The following is a 24,889-nucleotide window of genomic DNA, read 5'->3' as shown; positions in this document are numbered from 1 at the left end:
TATTTTTAAACATTTATTTATTTTGGGGGGGCGATAGGCAGCGGGAGAGAATCTTAAGCAGACTCCTCACTGAGCATGGAGCCCTGCGTGAGGCTTGATCTCATGACCCTGAAATCATGACCTGAGCTGAAACCAAGAGTCAGACGCTTAACCGACTGAGCCACCCAGGCGCCCCCAACAGTTACTTATTTTTTTTTTTAATTTTTTTATTGTTATGTTAATCCCCATACATTACATCATTAGTTTTAGATATAGTGTTCCATGATTCATTGTTTGTGCATAACACCCAGTGCTCCATGCAGAACGTGCTCTCCTCAATACCCATCACCAGGCTAACCCATCCTCCCACCCCCCAACAGTTACTTATTTTTAAGAACAGGAGCTTGGTCATAGTTGTTTTCTGAAGAATGAAGTAATTTGAAGGGGGCAGGGGGAAAAGAGGAAGAAAAATGAGCTGGAGAGAAGTGGTACCACTTGGCAGTCAGTATCATAAACTTTAAAAACAGCAAAGTGCATTTCACATGTAGAACACAGACATTTACAAAAAGATTTAAATACTCTAGTCTTCCAAATAGTCTCATATTGGCCATGATTACTACATCTTTACGTAGATGCTGAGGCTGACACTGAAACATAAGATCAGCAAGAAATTTTTACATGAGTTCCATGATTTCCCAAGAGATGTAAAAAAATGTTACAACCTGTTCTCAGGATGCTGCTCCTGTCCCATTTCACCTCCAGCACAATACGGTGACATTAAAATAGGTGTATATTTGATTCGTTTAGGGGTTTTCTAAGGTGTAGGTTTTACAAAATACCACTAATGAATATTCTTGCTATGTCCTAAAGAAACTTTGCTTTTTCTCTCTGTATCTAAGCTGAGAAGACTTCAGTGGGCTGAGAAGACTTCAGTGGGCTTAGAGCTTTTGTAAGTTTAAGTTTGGATTCTACTTGGATAGTTACTGGAGACGTAAGCAAAAATTTTAAATGACCATAAGAGTTAATTTAGAAAGCTGTCATATTTTACACAACCTTTCCAAGAAAATTCAGTGACTCTTAGCTTAATGGCTCCATAGCACAAAATTACACTAATTCCACTGTAAAAAACCTACATATAATAATAATCTATGAGCTAGAAGACATAAGTTCAACGTTCGGGAATGTAACGCTTTGAACTAATAATCAAGTTCTTATTTTTAATCAATAATTTTAAAGAACTAATTGAATTTAAAAAGAGACCATTCACGAAACCATTGTGCAACATGATTCTAAAGTCCTATAAATCCCTTTGTTTCCCTTCAGGCACCACCTGTCCCAGTCCCCCCACCCCCCACCCAGCCTCCCTAACATTCACACACTATATGCCCCGCCAACAGAGTCTTCTGACTCTGAATTGAAAGGGTGAGGCACCAATAGGAAAATGCTTTGGCAAGCAGGAAACTGGACACTTCTTTGAGCTTTCCTGAGGTAGTGGAGTTTCTCCTAATATTCTAATGGCTAAGAAAAGTCTGGGGAGCTGAATTAAGAGACAAGTGGAGTGTTGGTCGTTAAACTTAAACACTACCCTGAAATTGGTGGTTTCAGTGGTTATGTGATTATCCCACTCTCCAACACCTTTTCAGTAGGATCCTGACTGCTATGTGGAGAACCTGATACTCGGGTTGCTGTGGAACTAGGGCAAGCCTTGAAGGCATTGTATAACTCATTACAACTTGAATTTAATTCCTACACATTTCTATAAAAGTACCTGGCATACAGTTGGAGCTCAGTATCAGTAGTTGCTGAGCTCTGATGATGGACTGTTTAAAATCTCTGATTTAGCTCCATAAGGTTACAAGGAAAAACAAAAAACACCCAACCAAATGCAGGCTAATTGTCGCCTTTGTGCGTGGAATTTTGGACACCTCGCGAACTATGAGGAGGTTAAGCTCGAATGGTACTGGGTGTGGTGTAGCACACAAGTCCATATGAGCTCTAGTTATCAGATATCTTCTTTCTATCATGATTTTATCATGATGTGATTACGGGATTTTTAGCCATAAGTAACTTTTTTGAAGACATAGTAATCCATTGTCTCTGTTGCTCTTCAAGCTTTTCTGCCAGGCATTTAATCAAGACAGGATCCACCTTAGAATCAAATTTATTAGCAAACCAATGTCCGTCATTTATAAGCCACCTTAATTCCGCCGCTCCAAAGATACACACACTTCGAAGGTGGGAGCCGGTACAACGGGGATACAAAAGCCCTTCATGATAGTTCCACTTGACAAGGCGGGTCTTACTCTGTAAGTCAGACACATCCTGGGCTGACCTAGAAATCTCCCCAGGTATTCCTGGTACCCGAATTAAGGTAGCCCAAAAATGTTCATCAGGCGAGTATGTATCTTTAGACCAGGCAAAAAAGTCTTTAACGAGGGAGTTGTTGAAAATATATTTAACAAATGCTCGACTTAAAACAAAATAAGCACTGCCAACAAATATCTCAATGTTATGAGGGGGGGCTTCCTTGGAGATGTTTGTCCTTATTGGTAGCTTCACATATTCATAAGGCACCTGTCTGAGTTCATGGTGGTAAGTGAATCTTTCCATTTTACTGTTAGGGGGTTTCACCGTTTCTAACATATTTGCTCCATTGAGTTTCTTTAACTCTGACACTAATTCAAAGTTTGACTTCAAAGGAAAATCTTGCCCACACAGATTGATAACATATTTCCACTGAACCGAGGACCTGAGGAGGTCTGACAAGCAATTCAGATCAGCTTGGAGTCTGGAAATGTGTGCATATTGCACTGTCTCTAATTTGGAGGCAATGAAAACATTGGGGAAGCACTTAGCTAAATTGTTCATGGCAACTCTGAAAGTATCAGGTGACTTATGGTCATAATGGATGCAGTAAATATTGTGCTGGTTGTATATGGCATGAAGTAGCCTTTCAACCATAATGGCGTCTTTATGAACGACCAAAGAATAGGCTATTGGGAAGCTCTTCTCCTCCCTTGAAACAGGCTTTTGATGGTACTTTCTCAGGGTCTGATAAATGTCACAATCACTGGTTATCGCCACAACATCCTCATCATCCAAGTCAATGATGTCTCTCCTTCTTATTTCCAGACTCTTGCCAATTTCCAAAGGCGCCTGTTCATAGACACCTGAACAGTTAACTTCATACCTGACTTCATTTTTCACGCTGGTGTATCTGTTCCTTACAAAAGGCGAGGTACTCAGGGAGGATTCAACCAAGTAAATGCCTCTTTGAGGGAAGAGGAGGCTTCTCACATTTAGAAGCTTCAACAAGGAGAACAGCCATAGAGTTACAAATAAGATGAAAACTTTCTGCTGTGCTGGGTATTTAAAACAACATTTGAATGTCTTCATTCTGTAAGAGGAAAAAGGAATAATTCAGTTAAAATAAGAGAAAGAGAACTAAGAGAAAATTAGTTCCGTTCAATCAAAATTCACTGGGTACCTTTCACATGCCAGGCAGAATGCTGGGCCCCAAGGTAAATAAAACAAGGTTCTCACCCTTATGAGAATCCAGAAATAAGGGAATGAGAATATATAGAATGGTGGTATTTTGTGGTATTCTGTGTTAACTATATCTGAATTGTGAGAGATATTGGTTACCAAATAGAATAGCCAATTATGTAAACTCCTAAAATATAGGTACTGTGTAACTTTTAGTGTCTGCACTTCTGCTTAGCATATTTGGGGAGAGATTACTCTGGTTTGGGCAGAACTGGTCTACACAATTAGAGGTCATTAAGGGATCAGTGGAGATGCAAATGGCCCACGTGAGCCTAAAAGGAGCATCCATCGTGAGTCTACCTTCAGATCCTTATGAGATATAGATCTGAAGTCAGAAGGGGAAAGCCCAGTGAACCCTACTGCTATAGACTGAATGTTTATGTCTCTCCCCAAATTCACATGTTGAAACCTAAGCCCCAGGGTGATGGCATTAGGAGGTGGGGCTTTGGGAGGTGATTAGGTCATGAGGGTGGGGCCCTCATTGATAGAATTAGTGCCTTTGTAAGAAGAGACCCCAGAGAGCTCCCTTACCCCTTCCACCACGTGAGGTATGGATTAATTACATCCATACTGTGGGAAAAAGTCTGAGACACATCTGCACCTGCCCTTGTGGGACGATCCCATGATACACTGTGAAAGACAAATAAGCAAAATGCGTAACTGTGTACAGTGTGCTCACACGTGTGTCCAAAAAAAAGATATAAACAGTATCTACACAAAAAAGCACATGTTGGCAAGCTTTTTATTCCTCTGTCACAACTACTCAACTCTGCCATTGTAGTGAGAAAACAGCCACAGATAATACGTAAACGAGAGGGCTTGGTTGTGTTCCAATAAAACTTTATTTACAAAAAGGCAGGTGGCTGGCTATTTCCAGAAGGATACCGTATAGACATGACACCAGGAACAGGAGCTGCTTTGCAGGGCGGGGTGGGAGAGGATGGAGGATTAGGGGCCTGGGTAGGACAGAGATTTACTTATCACTGAATATCCTTCTGGACTATTTGGATTTTTAAAAAATGATTATACACTTTTTTTCAGATAAAAACAGGCTAATCAAACGGAGGCACAGATGAATTTATTTTGGGAGCAGCAGGAAGGGGGAACAAGAAAGCACCGTCTCCAGGTCTGAGGACAGGAGGGCCGGCTGAGTTCATGGGGTTGCTTCAAAGACGTTCAAATCCTGAGACCTGGGGAGGTCTGAGGAGCCTGTGTGCAATTTCTTAACACATCTCAATAAATCTTAAATGAGGACATATCATTGTTCCCAATTTTCTTAGAGAGAATTAACAAGAAATTTGAACCTGATTTACTTTTGCAGATTTCTTTTTTTTTTTAAGATTATTTATTTGAGAGAGCGAGAATGAGAGAGAGAGAGAGAGAGAGAGTACACGAGAGGGGGGAGGGTTTTAGAGGGAGAAGCAGGCTCCTCGCCGAGCAGGAAGCCCAATGCGGGACTCGATCCTGGGACTCCAGGATCATGACCTGAGCCGAAGGCAGTCACTTAACCACTGAGCCACCCAGGCGCCCCTGTAGATTTCTCCTTTACAAGTCAATTGAAATAGCTCTCCCGGGAAGGACATAGCCTCATTCACCTTCACGGAATCACTTTCATTAAAGAACAACACCTTACGGACAATAAACTGTCCTCCCCCGTCGCATCGCAGTCTCTCCTCTGTGGGTTTCCCCGGGGTCCTGTTTCGCACTGCTCTTCTCACACACGCTGTCCCTAGCTGTCTGGATTGTGACTTCCATGCATGCATTGCCAACGCCTTTGTCTCCAGCCCTCACCTGCTGCCCAAGCTTCTGACACGAACATCCAGTTGCTTGATGGACATCTCTACCAGCTAACCTGCAGGCTCCCCACCTCAAGTGAGTCCCACACTGAACTTGACATCTTCACCTCTCCGGTGTTTTCTGTGTCAGTGTATGGTGGGACCACCCACTCAGTGACCCGAGCTTGAAATGTGAAAGTCATGTGACTCTTCCATTTCCCTCCCACCCACATTATCAAATCATCTCGAGACCAGCCCTTCTTGTCCATCCCCATTAACTGAATCAGCATCCAGGGAATTGCAGTCAGGCTCATGGCCCTGGGTCAGCAAACTGAAGAGGGTTCCATCCACTCAGGCTCAAGGCCAAGGTTCTTGCCAGTTGTTAAAGAGCACGGGAAAACTGACTCCCTATGCACAGGGCCACACAAACTACAACCCCAGAAGCTTGAGCACGCGTTTATTTATTTTTTTAAATTTTTTGTAAAATTTTATTTTATTATGTTATGTTAGTCCCCATACATTACATTACATCATTAGTTTTTGATGTAGTGTTCCATGATTCATTGTTTGCATATAACACCCAATGCTCCGTTCAATACGTGCCCTCCTTAATACCCATCACCAGGCTAACCCATCCCCCACCATCCTCCTCTCTAGAACCCTCAGTTTGTTTCTCAGAGTCCGTAGTCTTTCATGGTTCATCTCCCCCTCCGATTCCTCACCTTCATTTTTTCCTTCCTACTATCTTCTTCTTTTTTTTTTTTTTAACATATAATGTATTATTTGTTTCAGAGGTACAGGTCTGTGATTCATCAGTCTTACACAATTCACAGCGTTGAGCACGCATTTAGAAGTAGGTGTTGTGATAAAATTTGACTTAGAAGATTCATCATTCCCAAATCAACCTATCTCATCATTGTCCTAATGCATGGTAATTAGGCATACACAGGAAGGAGCTTACATAAATGGCTAGAATTAGAAAGAATCTTACCCAAAGTAAATTTTTGCTTTGTCTTTTCTCCCTTTATTGGTCCACGGGATCTCTCCTTAGTGCCAGTTAATAGTTCCCCCTGATACCACAGTGGTAAAATGAAAAGATCCCTTTAAGTTTCTTTCTTTTCTTTCTTCCTTTTTCTTTCTTTTTCTTTCTTTTCTTTCTTTCTTTTTCTTTCTTTCCTTCTCCTTCTTTCATTTTAAGGATTGCGTTTGAGAGCGAGAGAGAGAGAGAGAGAGAGAGAGTGCACATGAGCAGGGAGGAGAGGGAGAAGCAGGTTCCCCGCTGAGCAGGGAGCCCGACTTGGGGCTCAATCCCAGGACTCTGGGGTCATGACCTGAGCCAAAGGCAGACACCCAACTGACTGAGCCACCCAGGTGCCCCGATCCCCTTTAATTTCTAAAGAGGTTCGCAAAGTCTTCCAGAGTTGTCGTGGTATTTATGATCCTGTTTAACTATCATCTTCACACGTACATAAAAAGGCAAATACTGGCTCCCTGTCCTGTCACCCATGTGCAAGGGCTCCTTGCACCCACGCTCCCCCGTCCTTCCTGAGAACACAGGAGCACACACTTCCTGACTCCAGCCTGGTGCCTGGAGAGTCCGATTTGAGCTAAGGGGCATGGCTGCCTGCCCAGAGAGGGAAGGTGGCAGGCATGCTGTGATCCTCAAACGCATCCTGTGGGAACTGGCGCTGGGGCCCATGTCTGAGCTTCATCAGCCAGGGATGAGAGGTAATTTTAAAGGAACAAGGGGAGGGAATTGGGACAGCCCGGGCATCTGGCTCTCGGATTCTTCTTCTCCTTTCCTACTCTGGGCATCTTTAAGTAGGAGAGCTTGTCTGTCTACGGATCAGCCCTAGACACTGGGGGAACCAAACAGCTGTCCAATGCCACCCTGTCCCAAGTCAAAGTAAAACCCCTTCCCTTGCTTACCGTGGCCAGAAGTTCCTTTGCCTGAAAGCATTCCTTTCCCCAAGTTAGAAGTAAAAAAGGGGGAGGTGCAAGTCCTTTGTGTGAAGGAGCTTTTGTCAAATCCCGAAAGGGACTGTGGGCCTCTTCCCAGCTTTGGCGAGAATACCCCAGGGCACAAAAGCCCCAGGAAGTGAGAGACCACAGTTCCCTACCGTGGCTCTGCTTTCCTCTGGACAGAACCTGTGTGTGACACCCACGGGGAAGCTGCAGAGGGTAGAGGCGGGCTGGGGGCAGGCACCTGCCCGGGGTGGCACCTGTCTCCCTTCCCTGTCACCTGCAGCCCGAACTCATGAATCCCCGCAGGCCCCAGGTTTGGAGGGATGGGAATGAGCTCCTGAGGTGTGCGCAGAGCTGGTGGGGGTAAGGCTGCAGTCCCGCTGGCCACGGGGTTCCTAGGAGACTAGGGCAGCAATGCCACCTTGTGCAAACACCGAGCCCTGGCTCCTTCCCTCTTAAAGGCCCCAGGAGCAGGAAGCAGGCAGGTGTTCTGCTGCCAGGAAGTAGTCTGATAATTACATTACAAATAAGTGCCCACCCACAGGAGAAGGGCTACTTCGCCTTCCACCTGCCCAGACAAATAAGGAGCCCGGTCCACCGCAGAGTTCACTGCCACACAGGTGGGCGAGTCCCTAGCGAGGAAGACAGGACTGAGAAGGACATGGTAACAAGGCTGGATCGCTACAGCTCCGCGGAAATAAGGTCTGTTTGGATAATTCAATAAAAACTCAACAAGGATGTTGAATGAAGCCTTTTCCCCCAAACCCTCTTCCCTACCCAGCCTTTCCAGGCACTGTTTACAGCCTTAAAAGACAGCAGGCACACGAAAGGTACACCCAGCCAAGTGATTATAATTGTAGCCAGGGCTAAGTGGCCACAGCCATTAGCCGCTCTTCCAGGAACCCTCCTTAAGTCAGCAATCGACTGTTAAAAAGCGCATGCTTGCTTTCCCAAGGGAGGAGGGAGAATGGTAAATCAGGACACAGAGGAAGGAGGCTGAAGAGCAAAGTACTGACTCTGGTTTAGCTTAGGGACCAAGAATGAGGGACCCACCATCCATATTTGCAGATTAGGTGGCCTATGCCCCCTCCACTCCCCTGACCCTCTTGCTCCCTCCCTGCACACCTGCACTCCTCTCTAATAACTCAGACAGGGAGTGCGGACTTGGGAGAGAATAGTACGGGGGCTTCAGGATGCCGCGGACCTGGGCTTAAATCCCTGCGGGAACACTTAGCAGCTGTGAGACTGATCCAACTATTTAACCTCTGAAGCCCAGTTTTCTTGTCTCAAAATGGGAATGAGAAATCCCCTTCCGAGCTGCCGTGAGGGCTCAGGAGCCCCTGCATGTGAATAGGGTCACCCCACAGAGGGGCGCAACGTACCTGACACCTGTGCCCAGCTTGCCTGACTCCAAACCTTGGGGTTTCCTAGTACATTACATAGGATGCGCTGATAGGCAGACAATGTTAGGGAAATGACTGACCCCTTTTCTGACCAAAGTAGGAGGTGGAAATGTCAATCCAGGAGAAACTGAGAGCTAAGACCTTGCTCAGAGGCTGAGCCAGAGGTGGAAGCCACACAGGGCCCCACAGGACACGTTCCCCGCTCCGGCCCCACAGCCAGGACTTCTGCTCAGAGGAGGCCCCCCATTCATCTCAGAAACAGCCTATCGAGCACCTGGACCCTGGACAAGTCGCTCAAACTCTCCACATCTCCGTGTGCACATCAGTACAAGTACGTTCATAATAGCAGCTACCTATGGGGATTTGGAGGTTAAATGGGGTAATGCATGCAAAGCGCTTTAGCACGGTGACTGCCTGACCAGGGCTGGCTGTGGCTTCATCTTCATCATTGTCTTCACCTGCATCACTGTTACCTGGGCGTCAAGCTACCCTCCTCCTCCTCCGCATTGACTTCCTTAAAGATCCTGCCCAGACCTATGGCTTACTGTCCTATCTTTTTAACCTATCTTCTTCTTTTTTTTTTTTTTTATTTATTTGCGAGAGAGAGAATGAGAGACAGAGAGCATGAGAGGGAGGAGGGTCAGAGGGAGAAGCAGACTCCCTGCTGAGCAGAGAGCCCGATGTGGGACTCGATCCCGGGACTCCAGGATCATGACCTGAGCCGAAGGCAGTCGCTTAACCAACTGAGCCACCCAGGCGCCCTTAGCCTATCTTCTATTTCCCCCCAAAGTTCTGACATAAATTCAATGTTTTAGAATTAATCCTGAATGCCTCCATGTATGCTTTATTAATTTAATATCATCATTATTATGAACGTAGAATCCCCGAAGAGTCGTTACGTGGGGCAATGTTCTAAGTGCTCTGCATGTGTGTAATCCCCTCAATGGATCAGTGGGGTAAGTGCTACCTTTAGCCGTCTTTTACAAGACAGGAAACTGAAACACAGAGTGACTGAGAAATCACCCAAGATTATACAGAGCTAGGATTTCCTTAACACCCCCACAGCACCTGAAGAGTCTGTAAAGGAGCAGAAAGGCAAGTTTCTTGCCCAGATGACCTTACATTCTCATTGTTCCACAGGGAAGACCGCAAAGGCAAGTAATGATCAGACTGTGAGTAGGTAAACGGTAACCACGGAAAACACAAGAATGGTGTGACTCGGTCTGAAATACAATACAAACGGAGGACACATCCTCAAGTAATAAAACGTTATAGGCTCAAAAAGGAAAAGAAAATGTTTTTCCATTCTCTGTTTATAAAAGTAAACACTTTCATTTTTAAAAAAAATGAGAAAGTCAGTCAAGTCTAAAGAGGAAAATAAAGCTCACCAGTAATCCACCCACCTGCCAAAAGCATTCTGTGGCCATGATGTCCTTCCAGACTGTTTTCAATAAAGACACCTTTGTGGGCTTGCTTTTTAACAAGGAGTCTCACTATATAGGTACTGTCTTGCCTGTTTCTTTCATTTCACAATATACTGTGAATAAGTCCTATTCTAAACTGTGTCTGTAAGTCCTATTCTAAACTATGTCTGTAAATTGTTAAAAACTAAACCACTTCTGAGATCAACATACTTTCCTATAGGAAAAAAACCCTTTTGTATAATAGAATTTACTTTTCTGGGCCTTCTTCACCAAAGCTTAATTTCAGAGACTACAGTATTAACCACAGTGCCAGGGTGCCTCTCCAATCTCTTGGCAGGAGTAGACCCTGTTGGTTCGAGAACGCTGTTGGTTCGACATCTAAAATGTGTTTTGAATCCACCCACCACCACACCCACACCATTCCACGGGAACCACCACAGGCCAAGCCATCATCAACTCTTGCCTCTAAAGGAAATAACTTCCTCACTAGCCTCCCTTGTGTCCCTCTAATCCATTTTCTGTACTGTAGCCAAAAGGATCATTTAAACACATAAATCAGACCGCTCCCCCTCCCTAGTTCCACTCCCTATACTTAAAACCCTTCACCAGGGTTTCATTGCACTTGCAATAAAATCAGAAATCCTTTCCATGGCCACAAGGCCCAGCCAGTTCCTGCCTGTACCTTTCTCTCCAACTGCATCTTATTCTGCTCTTCTTGCCCATACATTCTAAGCAACACCTGCCTTCTAAAAGCTTTTAGAACACCAGTCTCTTTCCTGCCTCAGGACCCTTGCACTTGCTGTCCCCATGTTCAGACCATTTTTCTCTGGATCCTGGGGTTACTGGCCCCTCTCTGTCCTTCAAGCTGTAGGAGAAATGTCCTTTCCTTGGGTCTTCTCGGATCACCCTTCTCTAGTCTTTTTCCTGACTGTTGAACTCCTTGTTTTCTTCCAAGCACTCATCACAGCAGCAGTAACTCTGCTTGCTTGTTTATTTCTGTCTCCCCGACAGGCCTTGTTCTTGCTCTACGTCCAGCTTCAGGTACATACCTAACTGGCACAGGGTAGTTATTCAGTGGGACAAAATCAGAAGACCCAAGTTGCAGTTTGGGCTGTGCCACCAAAAACTCCTTAAGTCAGGGCTCCTGGGTGGCTCAGTTGGTTGAGCGTCTGACTCTTGGTTTCGGCTCAGGTCATGATCTTGGGGGTTGTGGGCTTGAGCCCCTCATGGGGTTCTGCACTCAGCATGGAGCCTGCTTGTCTCTCTCCCCGCTCATGTGCTCTTTCTCTCAAATAAATAAATAAATAAAATCTTAAAAACAAACAAACAACTCAAGTCACCCTGGCAAGTCATTTAATCTTGGGCACATCCTTACTTCCCATGTGTTAAATGGAATAATGTTTTCTCTATCCGGCATTGCTATCATGAAGGTCACAGGCATGGACCTCTACAAGAGGAATGGTTTCCTGGGAAAACTGGGAAAGACTCCATACCAAACTCTATGGTTTTCTTTTTCTGAAACAGCACATGCACTGTTTCCTGCATTCTGACATTCTAATTATTTTGTTTGTTTGTTTTTCACTCCCTGACGACATTCTTTTTTGCTGTCTGGTGCATATATTGTTCCTGTGGACATACACCTGTCTTGGATTTTGAAAGACAGGAAGATAGTTACTCTAGTTAATCAGTAAAGGGTTTTTTTTTTTTTCCTCCATTTGCTCAATATCTTTTGAAAGACTGATAACCAAATAATTCCTTTCAAAGCAGCCAGTTCTGTGCAGTTATAATCGGCTAACCGGCTTCTGTAACTCTATGCATGACAGAAGGTATCATATCAGTCCCGTATCTTTACGGGCAGTTCTCCAGATAGTGCAAAACCGCAGTGACTCGTTAGAGCATCCCTAAAGACCACGTCACAAACAAAGCAGGACTGAGGACCGCACAGCGGTGTGAGCACACAAAACATACCCTCAAACGGGGCCTCTGCCCACGCTCAGTTGCTCAGACTGTCAAGTTAACACTGTCTGGGTGCAGGAAAGCAGGACGCCCCTCATCCAGCAGAGATGTGGTGGAGGCATCTGCAGAACATGGCACGACGGAGAGCTTCGGTCTACAAGGACGAACGCTATGGTCACCAGCTTTGAGAATAAAGGTCTGAATGAAAATGCCGGGCATGAACATCAGTGTGTCAACCACCTGTTTGTAATTCTTTCAACTAGTAACTTCACTGGAGTTTCTTCATTTCGGGGAGATTCATGGGGTCATTTAAAGTCATAGGAGAAACGAGCAACCCATACTAGGCTGTATTTACCAGATGGTGGTCCCTCAAAGTCATTAGAAATCTGGGCTGCAGCAATGGAGAAAAAAAAAAAAAGTGCAGAATTCAGCCAGGTTTTTATAGTCACAAAAATTGGGAGGTAGCCAACTTGGTTCTGGCTTTGTTGCACCTGGTCCACAGGGCAAACATCAAAAGTTGATTGTGTATCTTGCTGGACAAAACTATGGGTCCAAGTCTTTAGCAGGAAGTCTAAAGGGCCATAAATTATACTACTGAATGAAGTTTCTATTTTGTAATGGTTTGTGACCCTCATTATGTTGCAAAACATTAAGAGCTTTTTTCTATAGAAAAAACAAAAACAAAAACAAAAAAAGAAGGGTGGGATTTCAAAAACATCTATGACCTTAAATTTTAGCTTCGATGGAAACGGCTTAAATAAAATGTTTCCTCCTTTTTAGATAGAAAAGATTACAAAAAAAGAGGTTAATTAATGTATTTGACCTCTGACTCTCAAGCTTTATGAACAGCAATGTTACATTCCTTTCTTAGGTTTTTCTCTTCTCTGCCTTCCACACTTAGCTGGACATGATATAGAGCCAAAATATATTTTTTTATGTTCTAAATGTAAAATGTGGGTTGAAAATATCTTGGCTTCTTTTTCTACAAGGAAGAAAAACTGAACCGAAAAACAGTTGTGTCTTTCTTTAAAATGTACGCTAGAAAGAGAAAAAAACTTTCTTCACCCAAGATCGGCATATAATTTCACCCCCCAGAAATTTCTAGAAGCATTTATTTGGTATACGGCTAACTCTATATTTTATACTGGCCATAATTAGTTCCTCAAAGGTTAGGTAGCAGCCGAAGAGGTATAGTAACTCTGATTTGTATGTGTGCACTTAAAGTAGAATCTTTAATGTCCGTAACTACATCACAGAGGCAGCCCGGGGATAAACAGATGTGAATAAAGAATAGGGATGGCAGAAATGGCTTAAGGCCAGGCCACACTCTCCGTGAATGGATTAGACATGCTCAGTTTTAAATCACCCGAAAAGGGCCTTTGTTAGTTTTCTGTGTTTTGTTGATGTGGTGGGGAGCTGAGCTGGAGACTTCAATATGCTTCTGCAATTCCCCTAAAAAATTCAAGACCAGCTACCCTGGCATGACTCGATCATTTCATAAAGATCTGTGCTTCTTGGCTGAAAATGTACGTATTGTCCTGAGAGCTTGTGTGCGTACAGACACAACAAAGACCCAGGAATTTAAAATTAAGGTAAAGAGGTGTAACAAATACAATCTGCAGTGCTTGAAAAAATTCTGACCAAAGAGGAATTTCAAAAGCAGGGATTTCATGTAAAATGTCTCCAGAAGTCACATCTAGAAATGACTCCAGGAAGCTCTCCAGTTGGCATCTCCTACAAGGATGCATTCTAGCAATGGTTTTAATTAAGATAACACATCTCAACATACAGGTTTATATTTTAGATTAATATAATAAAACAGTAAAAGATTGTTTAGTTAAAAGCAGACTAAGCAAACATACTCGCCAACTGTATAGAATGCAAAAGTAAGAACCAGACTCCTCAGATTTCCACGCAGATTATAACATCACAGCCGTGAAAACAGTCTGATGCGAGTACCCGAACAGACAACAGCTCAGGGGGACGGAATTCGGAAACAGACCCGGTAGGTAAGGATGTGATCTATGGCTCTGGTAGAGACGGCCAGCTGCTTTCCAACACCCCTCCTCCCTTCCTTCTTTACTAAGAGAACCCCGACATCATTGCTGGCAGAAATGTGCTCCCCCCCCCCGCCCACAGCCTTTCCCTTCAGCCTCCTTTGTAGAGGCATGGTCAATGCAGGATACTGTGGGGTATCTGGAAAGTTCTTTACAGGAGCCTGGTTTCGGGAGGAGGTATGCCATTTTGTGTTTTTTCCCCTCTGCCCACTTCTGCATGGAACTCCTGACATGATGGCTAGAGTTATAGTAGCCATGTTGGGACCATGAAGAAAAGGCCAAGGGAATATCAGAGCCCTTAGCTGAAAATCCTCAAACCACTGAACCACCAGCAGCAAACACCCACTGTGCCTTCCTGTTATATGAGAAAAATAAGCCCTTATATGTCTAAGCAACTTTGCAAAGACACACATTGAAAGATGACCATGTGAAAATGGTAATGTTTCACACACGGACACAAACACAAAAGCAAGATGAAGCTTACATTTAAACTAGGTTACAACAACTACCTGTACAACAGTACAGTCCTGTAGATGGTCAAGTGTCAAATTCTAGGTTTCAGGCGATGTGAACTTCTCATCTGTCTGTGTTTAGAGGCAGATGGAAGCTTCAGGTAAAGATCTGAGGAGAGTAGATGCCACGATTTACCAAATTAACTCTGATACTGGCACCAACATGCTCGCCACGCTTCAGGTAAGCACTACCCAGCTCTCAGCAAACGTCTACTTTGTCGGGCTCTAGCCACAAGCAGGCGGGTGGGCCGCGAGATCTCTGCAAGTCACCTTGCAGGCAGGCTGCCTTCTGGTGAGCTTATGTGTAACAAGCTTGTTACCTATCAAGGAAGGGATCAGTACCACATAGGGTGAACCATGTTGCGTCGTTCTGAGCCCCTCCTCCTTCCCTCCCTTACCTGCCTGACCCCATTCCTCTCTTCCCTGCCACACCTGATCCCCTGCATCTCACCCTCCTGCTTTACACCTCTGTGTACAATGTAATTGGTTTGGAATTTAAAGCCAATGGTTCTGAATTTAAGTCCTGACTTTACTAAGAAGCCGTCGCCAGTCTAGTGAGTCCTCTGCCTCCCTCCCTGAGAAAGCGGGCCAGGGTGCTAACTCACACGGATACTGTGATGACTAACTGAGCCCATGCACTGCGTACATTCTGGCAGGAAAAGCAGACTGGCATATGGGCTGCATGGCAGTAAGGGGTCAAAAGCATTTAAACAAGCAACAGCCAGAGGAGGAGCACCGAGGATCATAGGCCAGGGGCTGTTCTGCAAGCAAGGACTGGGCTTCACCCGCAACCTGCACCCGGAGACCACCTCCCAGAGGTCTCTGCTGGGCCCGATGGCTCAGAAGCCATACCGAAGGCTTCCACATTCTCCTGGTCAAGGGGAAATCAGCCCGTGCCCACTGTAATATTCTTACAACTTTTCTGTAGGCTTGAAATTTTTCGAAAAGGGTTTTTTGGGTTTTTTTTCTCCTTTTTTAAAGTGGGAATCATAGGAATAAACAGGAGTGTGCAGGATTAAAAGGCTTCAAAATTCCCTGCCTCAAACTGGGATTCAGGCAACTCATTTTTAGTAGCATGGTCTTAAACATCTCTGTAAGTCTGGTGTCACTGCTGTCTTCCTTCTGTAATTATAGGTTCCAAGGCTTACATGGTTCAATACTTTGCTATAAAAATATCTTCTCTTTTGTTGTTCCATATTTATGAACTAGTTGATGATCATAAAAATATTCTTTCTTCTATTATTTTATTTTGGTTAAATATACTTAACATAAAATTTACCATTTTGATCATTAGTGCTAAAAAGTCTCTGCTTCTTAGTTTATCCTAGAAAAGCCATTCCATGAATATTGGAGATGTCACGGATGGATGAGCGGGTGGACGAATAGATGGAACGATGATGGATGGAGAAGTAGATGGACACGGATGGATCAATGGTTAACATTTTAACCATTTTTAAGTTCTATAGCATTAAATATATTCAGTGTTGTACAACCATCACCACCTCCATCCACAGAACTTTTTCATTTTCCCCAGCTGAAACTCTGTACCCATTAAACGCTAATTCCTCATTTTCCCCCTTCTGCAGCTCTAGGCAACCGCCCCTCTGCTTTCTCTTTTTATGAATGTGATTCCTCCAGGACCCTTGCATTAGAGGAATCATAGTATTTGTCCTTATTTTACTTAACATAATGTCTTCAAAGTTCATCTACGCTGCAGCTAGTGTCAAAAGTTCCTTCTTTTTAAGGCTGAATAATACTCTACTGTATGTACATACCACACTTTGTTTATGCATTTGTCAACAGACACTTGCGAAGCTTCAGTCTTTTGACTATTATGAATAATGCTGCTATAGACATGGGAATACAAATACCTATTCATGTCCCTGCTTTCACTTCTTTTGGACATATGTCCAAAAGACACAGACCAGTGTCTACCTTGTGTGTCACTCCACTTCTGTCTCTGGACCCATCTGGGACATCTAACTCTGCCCGCATAGGGCAGGGTGCTTGCTGGGAAGGCGAAAGGAAGAAAGAACTGGGTGGAAGAGCTGAGCAGAGGGAGCCCCTCCTTGCTGCACTCAGGTGGACTGCGGGGGGAATGTGGAGAAAGGACACAACAATGCAAATATTCCAAATATGCCACAGTGACGCAGAGGAGCAGAAGGAAGAGAAAAGGAAGCTTGGCAAGCCCAGGAGCTAGACGAAGCCTTGTTCTTCCTGGTCGTGGGCACAACTGGCCACCCTCTGCTGCGGTTTCAACGAGCTGCTCCGTCATGGGCTGTCTGGATCAGGAAAATGACCGGGAGAAATACCTGGGTTTGCAGAGCCTTTAGAAATAGGTACAACCTATCCAAGAGCAGACAGGCCAGCTGTCTAAGTCTGAACACAGACAGGAAGCTCTCCTCCAAAGGGACAGGGGGAGAAAGAAAAGCAACCAAAGAGCTAGAAGTACAGAGTATTCGTGGAGATTTACTTGAGGTTACAAAGAGCTCCCTTACCACCAGGCACCTTTTTTTTTTTTTTTGCTTGCCCCGGTGAGGGAGCACATTCCATCAAAAGACGTTTGGTAGCATCTTGCGGGAGGAAAGTGGAGCTTAGATTTTATTGAGCCTTTTTTTTTTTTTAATTTTAAAAGATTTTGTTTATTTATTTGACAGAGAGAGAGAGACAGTGAGAGCAGGAACACAAGCAGGGGGAGTGGGAGAGGGAGAAGCAGGCCTCCTACCAAGCAGGGAGCCCGATGTGGGACTCCATCCCAGGACCCTGGGATCATGACCTGAGCCGAAGGCAGACGCTCAACGACTGAGCCACCCAGGCGCCCTTTATTGAGCCTTTTGCAGTTCGGTTTAAGGCTAGTCTTTCAGTGCAAGGGGAGGGAAGCGGGAGAGGGCTCGAGTAGGACTGGATAAGGATCGTGAATAACAGTGTAGGATTCCAGGCACTTTTTCGTGCTCTAGCAACCATGGCTAAAAGCATTCTTGCCATCAAGTTGTTTTGCTTTTTGCATTCTTAAACTTTTTGTGTGCAATTATATTATCTAATTGTACTCCCTTAAGAATCATATGTGAACAAAATCCTACATTAAAGAAATTTTAAAGAACCCGAATCTCTTGGCTAAAAGTCAGCTTTAGCACAAAACTCATGAGGCCTAGAGCTTGGTGGTGGCAGTGAGGGGTGGGGTAAAGCAGAGAGAAAGGACAAGGCGCAATTATTGCTTCTGATTACTTTGAAATTTCTGAATTCATCTTAATCTGACTATAAATAAGCTGAAACTTAGCTCTGTTACCTACAAAATAAACTCCCTTAAGCTGACGGTGTAAACAAAACAGGGAGAGGGCAACGCTCATCACAGACATGGAGTTCCTGACTGCGTACTGGCAGGTGCTTGGTGGGGGAAGTGGGCACTGAGGCTGGAGTCAGAGAATACGGTCCTCATGGAGCGACCCCGTGAGGGATGCTCCAGAGCAGCTACAGTTTAAATGCAAACAATGATGGGGGGGGAGGACAATTCTTCGGATGTCAGCCCCACAAGGACTGCAAAAGATGCCAACTTTTTAAGCCTCATTAACTGTGAGGAAGGCCTCTAACAAAGATACTCACATTGTTTTTAATTCCTCTGGCCAGGACATCAGCAGCCAGATCAGCAGAGGACACAAAGGTTTAGAGGAAAGAGGACAGAAGGAGGATCCAAACAGATTTGGACAGACTTGAATCTAGTACGATACGATTTAATGCCGATAAACACAAAGACTAACATTTAGGTCCAAGAAATTAACTGCACTCATACCAGATGGAGAAATGGGGTTTAACAGGAGCATTTGCAGAGAACAGTTCAGGGTTTGGCAGACTGTATGTTTGGGAGGAGTCACAGTTTGTTGGGTATGAGACTGCCAAAAGATTTTTTTTTAAAAAGGCAGCAAATGCAAACCAAACCCCAAATCAGTGTGGTCCTGGACAGCATGAGAACCACAGAGCTGCAGAACATAAGAGCCCAGAGCGCTCTTAGAAAGCATCTTCTGGGATGCCTGGGTGGCTCAGTCTGTTAAGTGTCTACCTTCAGCTCATGATCCCAGGGTCCTGGGATCAAGCCCCATATCCGGCTCCTTGCTCAGCGGGGAGCCTGCTTCTCCCGCCCCCTCTGCTGCTCCCTCTGCTCGTGCGCATGCTCTCTCTGTCAAATAAATAAATAAATAAAAATCTTAAAAAAAAAAAAAGAAAGCATCTTCCACTGGGTTAGACCTTGGGGCGGAGGAAGGGATGGGTTTGTGTCTGGGTACAACCCTCCACAAGGGTACTGACTGACAGAAGTTAAGCAGAACAGTGAGAAGCCAGTGCACAAGAGGGAAATGGAAGGTCAAGACTGAAGAAATAAACATTCAAGAGGAATGAAAGCTGGCTCCAAATATTAAAACACAGGCTGCGGGGCCCCATCCCCAGAGGTTCCGATTCAGCAGATGTGAGTGGTCTTGGAATTTCCATTTCTAAGTTCCCAGGGGATGCTGATATGGCCGGTCCAGGGACCACACTCTGAGAACAAGTGCTCTAACAAAAAAACCCTGTAATTCAGAAAAAAATATATATGTATTTCTGAGATTTTCCTAAGATACCATGGCCAGTCCCCAGTAAGTCCAAATTAGGGAGAATTTACTGGTTTTAAAAGCCCACACATTTAGTTTGAAGATTATGCTCTTTTTAAAATTTTATGTTGCTAAACACAAGTTCCGCCTTTACTTCTGACCCTTAGTGTTTCTTATGAATTCAGCTTCATAGAGCAAAATTTTGTTTCTGTTGCTGCCTCATTTTCTGACATTTTATATGGCAGGCAGTCTCCCTCTGGTCTCCTTCCATGCCTCCTGTACTGGTGTATTATATTCAGCAAGTCAAGCTTCATTATGTATTAAAATGTGACCTGTTTTTATCAAGTGGTATCTGGCTTCCCACATCTTCTAAAATAGTAAATATTGATCCAGTCTTTTCCCCCAAGAGCCCACACTGAACCCACCGTGCCCAGGGGCCCTTTAGGTCTCAAACCAGCTGCATTCAATTCCTGATTAATTTTATTTGATCTTATATACTTGTAGCTTTAGCCTTTCGATCCCAGTAGGAAAATTACCAGCATATGGAATGCATATAAAATGACATGCAAAGCAATGCAAATTAATACAAACCATACACCTCTAAATTGCTTGGGAAAAGTCTCCAAGCTTTGACATTGATATTATCTGCTTTGCCTCTCTACAGTCTGGTGAGCAGTGACCAGATTCTTTTATTAGCATTTATTTTCGATGGCCCCCAGCACCTGACACTTGGTAGCAGGCTACATGGAAGAGGTGCTTCTGCCTGTGAGTAAGGCAAATGGAGTCCAAGACTTAACTTCGCCGCCGTTTGGTTCTATGGCCTTGTACAAGTTCTCGCAATTCTCTGGTTCTCAGATCCTACATCTGGAAATGATGGAAGTGACATCATCGTAATAGAAACCACCAGCACTCGGGCTTACTGAGCCAGAGGTTGGCACATGCACGCCCATACCCGTGCACACGTGCGCACAGCATGTGCACATTGTGCGTGCACGACGCACACACGCTGTCCTCCCAACAGCCGTGGACAGGGTACCATAAAGATGCACCGCACAGGTGTGGCGCCACTTCGGGGACCAGGAAGCTCAGACAAGGCCACAAGAGGGGCAGGGGCATGGCCGGAAGCCAGGCCTCCGCCGTCTGGCTCCAGGGCCCCTCAGCCATGCCGCAGCTTTGTGGCATGATTCCCATCCGTGTCTTCCCAAACGCGAAGTTTGCCTAACCTATGAAGTAAAAATTCAAATTCCACGGTCATATGTGCTTCAAAATATTGTTTCTGTAAGATGGTGATAGTTAGTTATGTGTTTGATATCCCAATCCAGCACAATCAGACTGTTTTTACCTAAAAGGACTCCGATATCTTTTCCTGCCCACTCGCTCCATCCCATTCACATATAAATTATGTGCGAGGCTCTCTCATCTTAAAAAAGCCTTCCCACCGTCCTGCCTCTCCCTTGAGGAGTGGCTTCCAAGGAGCTAAGCGTGGAGGCTGCTGCCAGTCCTAGGCCCACACCGTGCCCCACTCCGTGTAGGGTGCTGGCTCCCACATGGGCTTTGGTTGACACTCTCACCCCTCCCCACGAAGGCAGGGGCTCTGTGACAGGCCCGAACCCCTGTCCCATCCACCCCAGGCTTTAAATAGTGCCCCAACACAGATGGCCCCCACTTGTTTGGAGCATCAGCCGGGGTCTGGAAAGCAGCTCAGACTCAACTAACCACATCTATCTTTCCTCCAAAATCTGCCCCTCGTCTAATGTTCCCTTTTTTGTAAATGGCAGCAACATCTGCCCAAACTTGGAGGGAATCGCCCTGCCCTCTGCTACACAAAAGTAGCCACCAAGTCACTCCAGAGTCGGCCTTGAATCCAAGCACTTGTGTAACCCTGCTGCCACCGGCTCAGCCTAGACCACCAGGCCTCTCACACCCTTGGAACAGCCCTGTTCACCTTCCGGGCACCTCAAATCCATTCTCACACAGCAACCTCCGTGTTCTAAAAAGAAATCTCAGCAGGATATCTCAGGCGTGAAACTGTCCAGAGGATGAATTCCACAAAATGGCCCCAAGATGTGGTATCATCTCATCCCACCTGTGCTACTCTCCCCTCATGTCAGACTGGACCTCTCCATTCCATGAGCTCTCTGCTAGCCCTCTTCTGTCTTAGGGCACACCGTTCCCTGGGGGGGGGGGGGGGGGGGGGGGAGAATGCTCCTTTCCTCCTTCTCCCAGCGCTTAGTGTAAGCCCTCCTACTCATCCTTCAGGCCCACCTTAAATCTCCCCAAGAAGGCCTCCTGCCTCTACCCCAGACTCAGCACACCTGCGCTCCCACAGCACCTGGCACTGGCCTGACCCACAGTAAGCGCTCAACAAATCTGGACTCATGAATTGAGTTTTCAACCCTGCATCACATAATCTCACTATCTTGCTGTTTTCTTCCTGCCTCCCAGCCGAAGGAGGAAACTCTTTGAAGCAGACACAGTTACACTTCTGGTAGGGGTGCTAAGATACGCCCAGATCACCAACTCATACTCCCCCAACTAACTCCGGGAGTCACTGATTCTCACAGGAGAGAGCAGAAGCTGGGCACCATCATGTATACTCTCTACTTGCCCACCTCCCCGTGCCCCATGATCAGAGTTCATTCCAAGTCAGACTGATAACTATTTATGGTCTGCCTGTCTTGAGGGTACTTATTTAGCATGATGCCATCAAGTACCAACTTTGACTTACTCCCCAATTATGCTATTCACCCCTACCTACCTCTGGTGATTATTGTGGCATTTAGCAAATTACTGTAAACTTGGGAATGAGTACAAGTAATAAACAGGAGAGAATCACCTCCCCCCCATTCCCCTATCAGTTTTCCAAATTCAGTACCATACAACCAAATTCTTTGGCTACTGTTTCTATGCCAATAAAGAAGATAATTCAACAGCATCTTAATTGGTCATTTCTCAGACAGTATTGGATCCTTAGAAAGTGCAACATAGGAAATGTTCTCTGCAATAATTCATTTATTTTTTAAATATTTTTAAAGATCAAAAAGGGTGACTTCTATGTCTACCAAACCGCATGGATACTTAATATTATTCCTAATTCCCTTAATATTCTGGTTCAATTTTACGGATGAGAAGAGGAAAGAACAAGGGCCTAAGGGCTAACACCACCTCTTCGCACGCCCAGTAAGGGGGCAAAACACAAGTTTCTCAGGCTACAACGACCCAGAAAACCTCCCCAAGACAGAGGACTTAGTTCTAAAATTTACCAAGCAATACCAGCTCACTCGCACCGTTAGCCTAAGTAAAGATGGTAAACTGACTTGAGAGTCCAGACCTCTTGGCTCGGATCCTCGGAGGTTTCCAGCCTGCTGGAGAGGCGCTGCCACCTCGCCGGGGGACGTCCCGGTCAGCTCTGCGGCATGGAAACTTGACCTTAAAAAGCGCAGAAGCTCGTCCCTGGGAGGGCACGGCCGGGAGGTCCGTCCCGCAGCTTCCGATCCCCAAACTGGAAAGACCCCCTTCCTCCAAGCACCTAGTCCTAATGGAGAAGCCACTGGAGCAGCCCATTCCCGAGCGCCTGGTCCCTCTCCCGCCCACTCGCCTCCCGCCCACCAGGAGCGAGGACGCCCACGGCCCGGGTCTCGGGCAGCGTCGCCGGGCCCGGGGCTGGCGGGCTAGTCGGGAAAAGCGGGCGTCGCGACCCGCCCCTCGGCGCCCCTCACCTGAGCGGGTCTCTCTGGCCCTCGGGCCGGGAGGACTTAGACTGCCGGACGCCCGCCTCGGGAAAGAGCGCGTGCCGGAGCCGCGTTCTCACCGCTCGGGGAGAGTCTGGGGAAACCCTGGTGCGCACACGCCGCGCGACTCCCGGCCGCCGCGCGGGTTCCCGAAGTTGCCGCGTCCGCTTGGCGCGCGGCGGGGTCGCCCACAGTAGCCCTCGGCTCCACCTGCGCCCGCCGGGTGCCGGCGCCCTCCTTCCCGGAGCCCGCAGGCGCGCAGCCAGGCGGGGGCTCAGCCCGGGATCCCGATGCGGCACCCCGCGGCCGACGCCCCAGCCCTCACCCCCGAGAGCGGCGCGGCGCCCAAGTTTTCCCCAGCGGGAAAGTGAAAGTCTCGAGGAGGAGAGGGTCGGGGCGTCCGGGTACCCCGCGGCTGGATAGGAGCCCCGCACCCGCCACCGCGGGACAGCTCTGCACCCCGGCCCCGGACGTTCCTCACTGGCCTGCGTGGCCAAGTCGACTTACGAAAGGGAGCAGGGGAGCCCCGAACGCGGGGTCCCCGCGGCTGCAGAGGCCACCCGGGCGGGGGCCGTGAGCTGTGCTCCGGGATCCCGGCTCCTCTGCTGCTGCTGCGGCGGCGGCGGCTCGCTCCCGCCTCCTCCCCTTTCGCCAACTCGGCGGCGCGCCCTGCTAGTGAGTTGCTCTCCCTCGGCCGGGGGTGGGAGAGCGCCGAGCGGCCCCCGTGACGTGGAGAAAGGAGGAGCGCCGTCGCCGCGCTCCCGCAGCCGGAGCTCCCCACCCCTGCACTCCGGGGTCCCCGCTCCACGCTTGGGACAAAGTTCCGAGGTGCGCGCGGCGCGCTACACTCCGGCCGAGCCGCGCGGCTCCCTGCCGCTGCCCTGAGCGTCACCCAGGTTCGGTTTCCTCCCCGCGGGAAACAGACAAGATCCGAGGTCTGGAGACCTAAGAGACTGGCCCAGAGTCGCTCAGAGGGCGGTGACAAAGCAAACTTACATCTGCGACTCCTTGCTTTTCCCCCAGGCTGTGCTCTGTGAGGCGCTGGCCCCGCACCAATCGCCCGGCTCTCATTGGTGAGCCGAGGACAGTGTCCCACGCAGCTTGGCGAAATATCTAGGAACAGCGTGGGAAGGTGGAGCTTTATGGCCAATAAATTGGGTACAAAGTTGTTTTTCAATCAGTGCCTACATGCCAAATAGACACTCTAAGGCTTCCTCTTTACCCTAAAGCGGGGGTGAGGACGGCAGCCTTGAGGGCACCGGATCCGGTACCAACCCTGCTCACCGAATAACTGAATGAAAGCAAGCACAGACCTACTTAGCCAATTGGGCAGTATCTACGACTTGAAATATACCAATTTTGTGATGTGGACGTGATGCAGGCAGACTAGTCTGAGGACTCAGAGTGGGGGTCCCACAGGATCAGCCAAGAGGGTTCTTCAGGCAAGATGGAAATCAAATGTTTACCAGGAGGAAGCGGAAACAGAGTTTATTGAATAGCGCGAGTGACAGAGAATAACAGTGTGTGTCTGGGAGACTCCAAAAGGGGAATGAATCTAGTGGTTGCTTGGGGTTAGGGATTTCTATTGGAAAGGGGTGCAGGGTACCTGTTCCTTCGGTAATCCAGGGTACGATCCAATAGAAGGTGAGTGACAGGTGATTAATAGGTGTTATTTTATAAGTCATTGAAGGTAGGGGGTGGTGATGCCAGCGTCAGCCCAGGTTTGTTCAAAGCTAAAGCTTTTGGGATCTGGCTGGATATTATCAGGTGTTTGAGGGCCCAGTGCAAAACTCAGAGAATGATTAACTTTCTTGTTTCCCCCTTGGAGTGGGAACATAGCTTCTCTGGTTTATTCAGATGCAAAAAATAGAACATGAGTAAATGGGACCTAGCAGAAAAACAGCAGAGATGGAGCCCTTCTAAAAATGGAGTCTCTTCGGTTTTCCTGTTTCAGATGCTTTACC

At 46.7% G+C, this 24,889-nt stretch overlaps 1 protein-coding gene across 5 annotated transcripts; it reads right to left on the bottom strand.

Moving 5' to 3' along the window:
• Positions 1-1,381: 1,381 nt before the first annotated feature.
• Positions 1,382-23,941, bottom strand: GCNT4 (glucosaminyl (N-acetyl) transferase 4). Of its 5 annotated transcripts, none has more exons than XM_032404192.1 (2): positions 23,922-23,941; positions 1,382-3,376 (listed from the first exon to the last, which is right to left on the bottom strand). In XM_032404192.1, exon 2 carries the CDS (start codon positions 3,373-3,375, stop codon positions 2,011-2,013), a length of 1,365 nt encoding a protein of 454 aa, XP_032260083.1. In that variant the 5' UTR covers position 3,376; positions 23,922-23,941; the 3' UTR covers positions 1,382-2,010. The 5 variants fall into 5 exon arrangements, with proteins under 5 accessions (XP_032260083.1, XP_032260081.1, XP_032260079.1 ...); XM_032404190.1 differs by lacking the exon at positions 23,922-23,941 and adding an exon at positions 23,433-23,900; XM_032404188.1 differs by lacking the exon at positions 23,922-23,941 and adding an exon at positions 22,526-22,756.
• Positions 23,942-24,889: the final 948 nt, after the last annotated feature.

This window comes from Phoca vitulina, unplaced genomic scaffold (assembly GCF_004348235.1).
Source record: "Phoca vitulina isolate PV1807 unplaced genomic scaffold, GSC_HSeal_1.0 scaffold6, whole genome shotgun sequence".
NCBI classification, from domain to species: Eukaryota; Metazoa; Chordata; class Mammalia; order Carnivora; family Phocidae; genus Phoca; species Phoca vitulina.
Note: the sequence above shows the minus strand (reverse complement) of the source record. Positions and strands in the feature narration are given on the sequence as shown.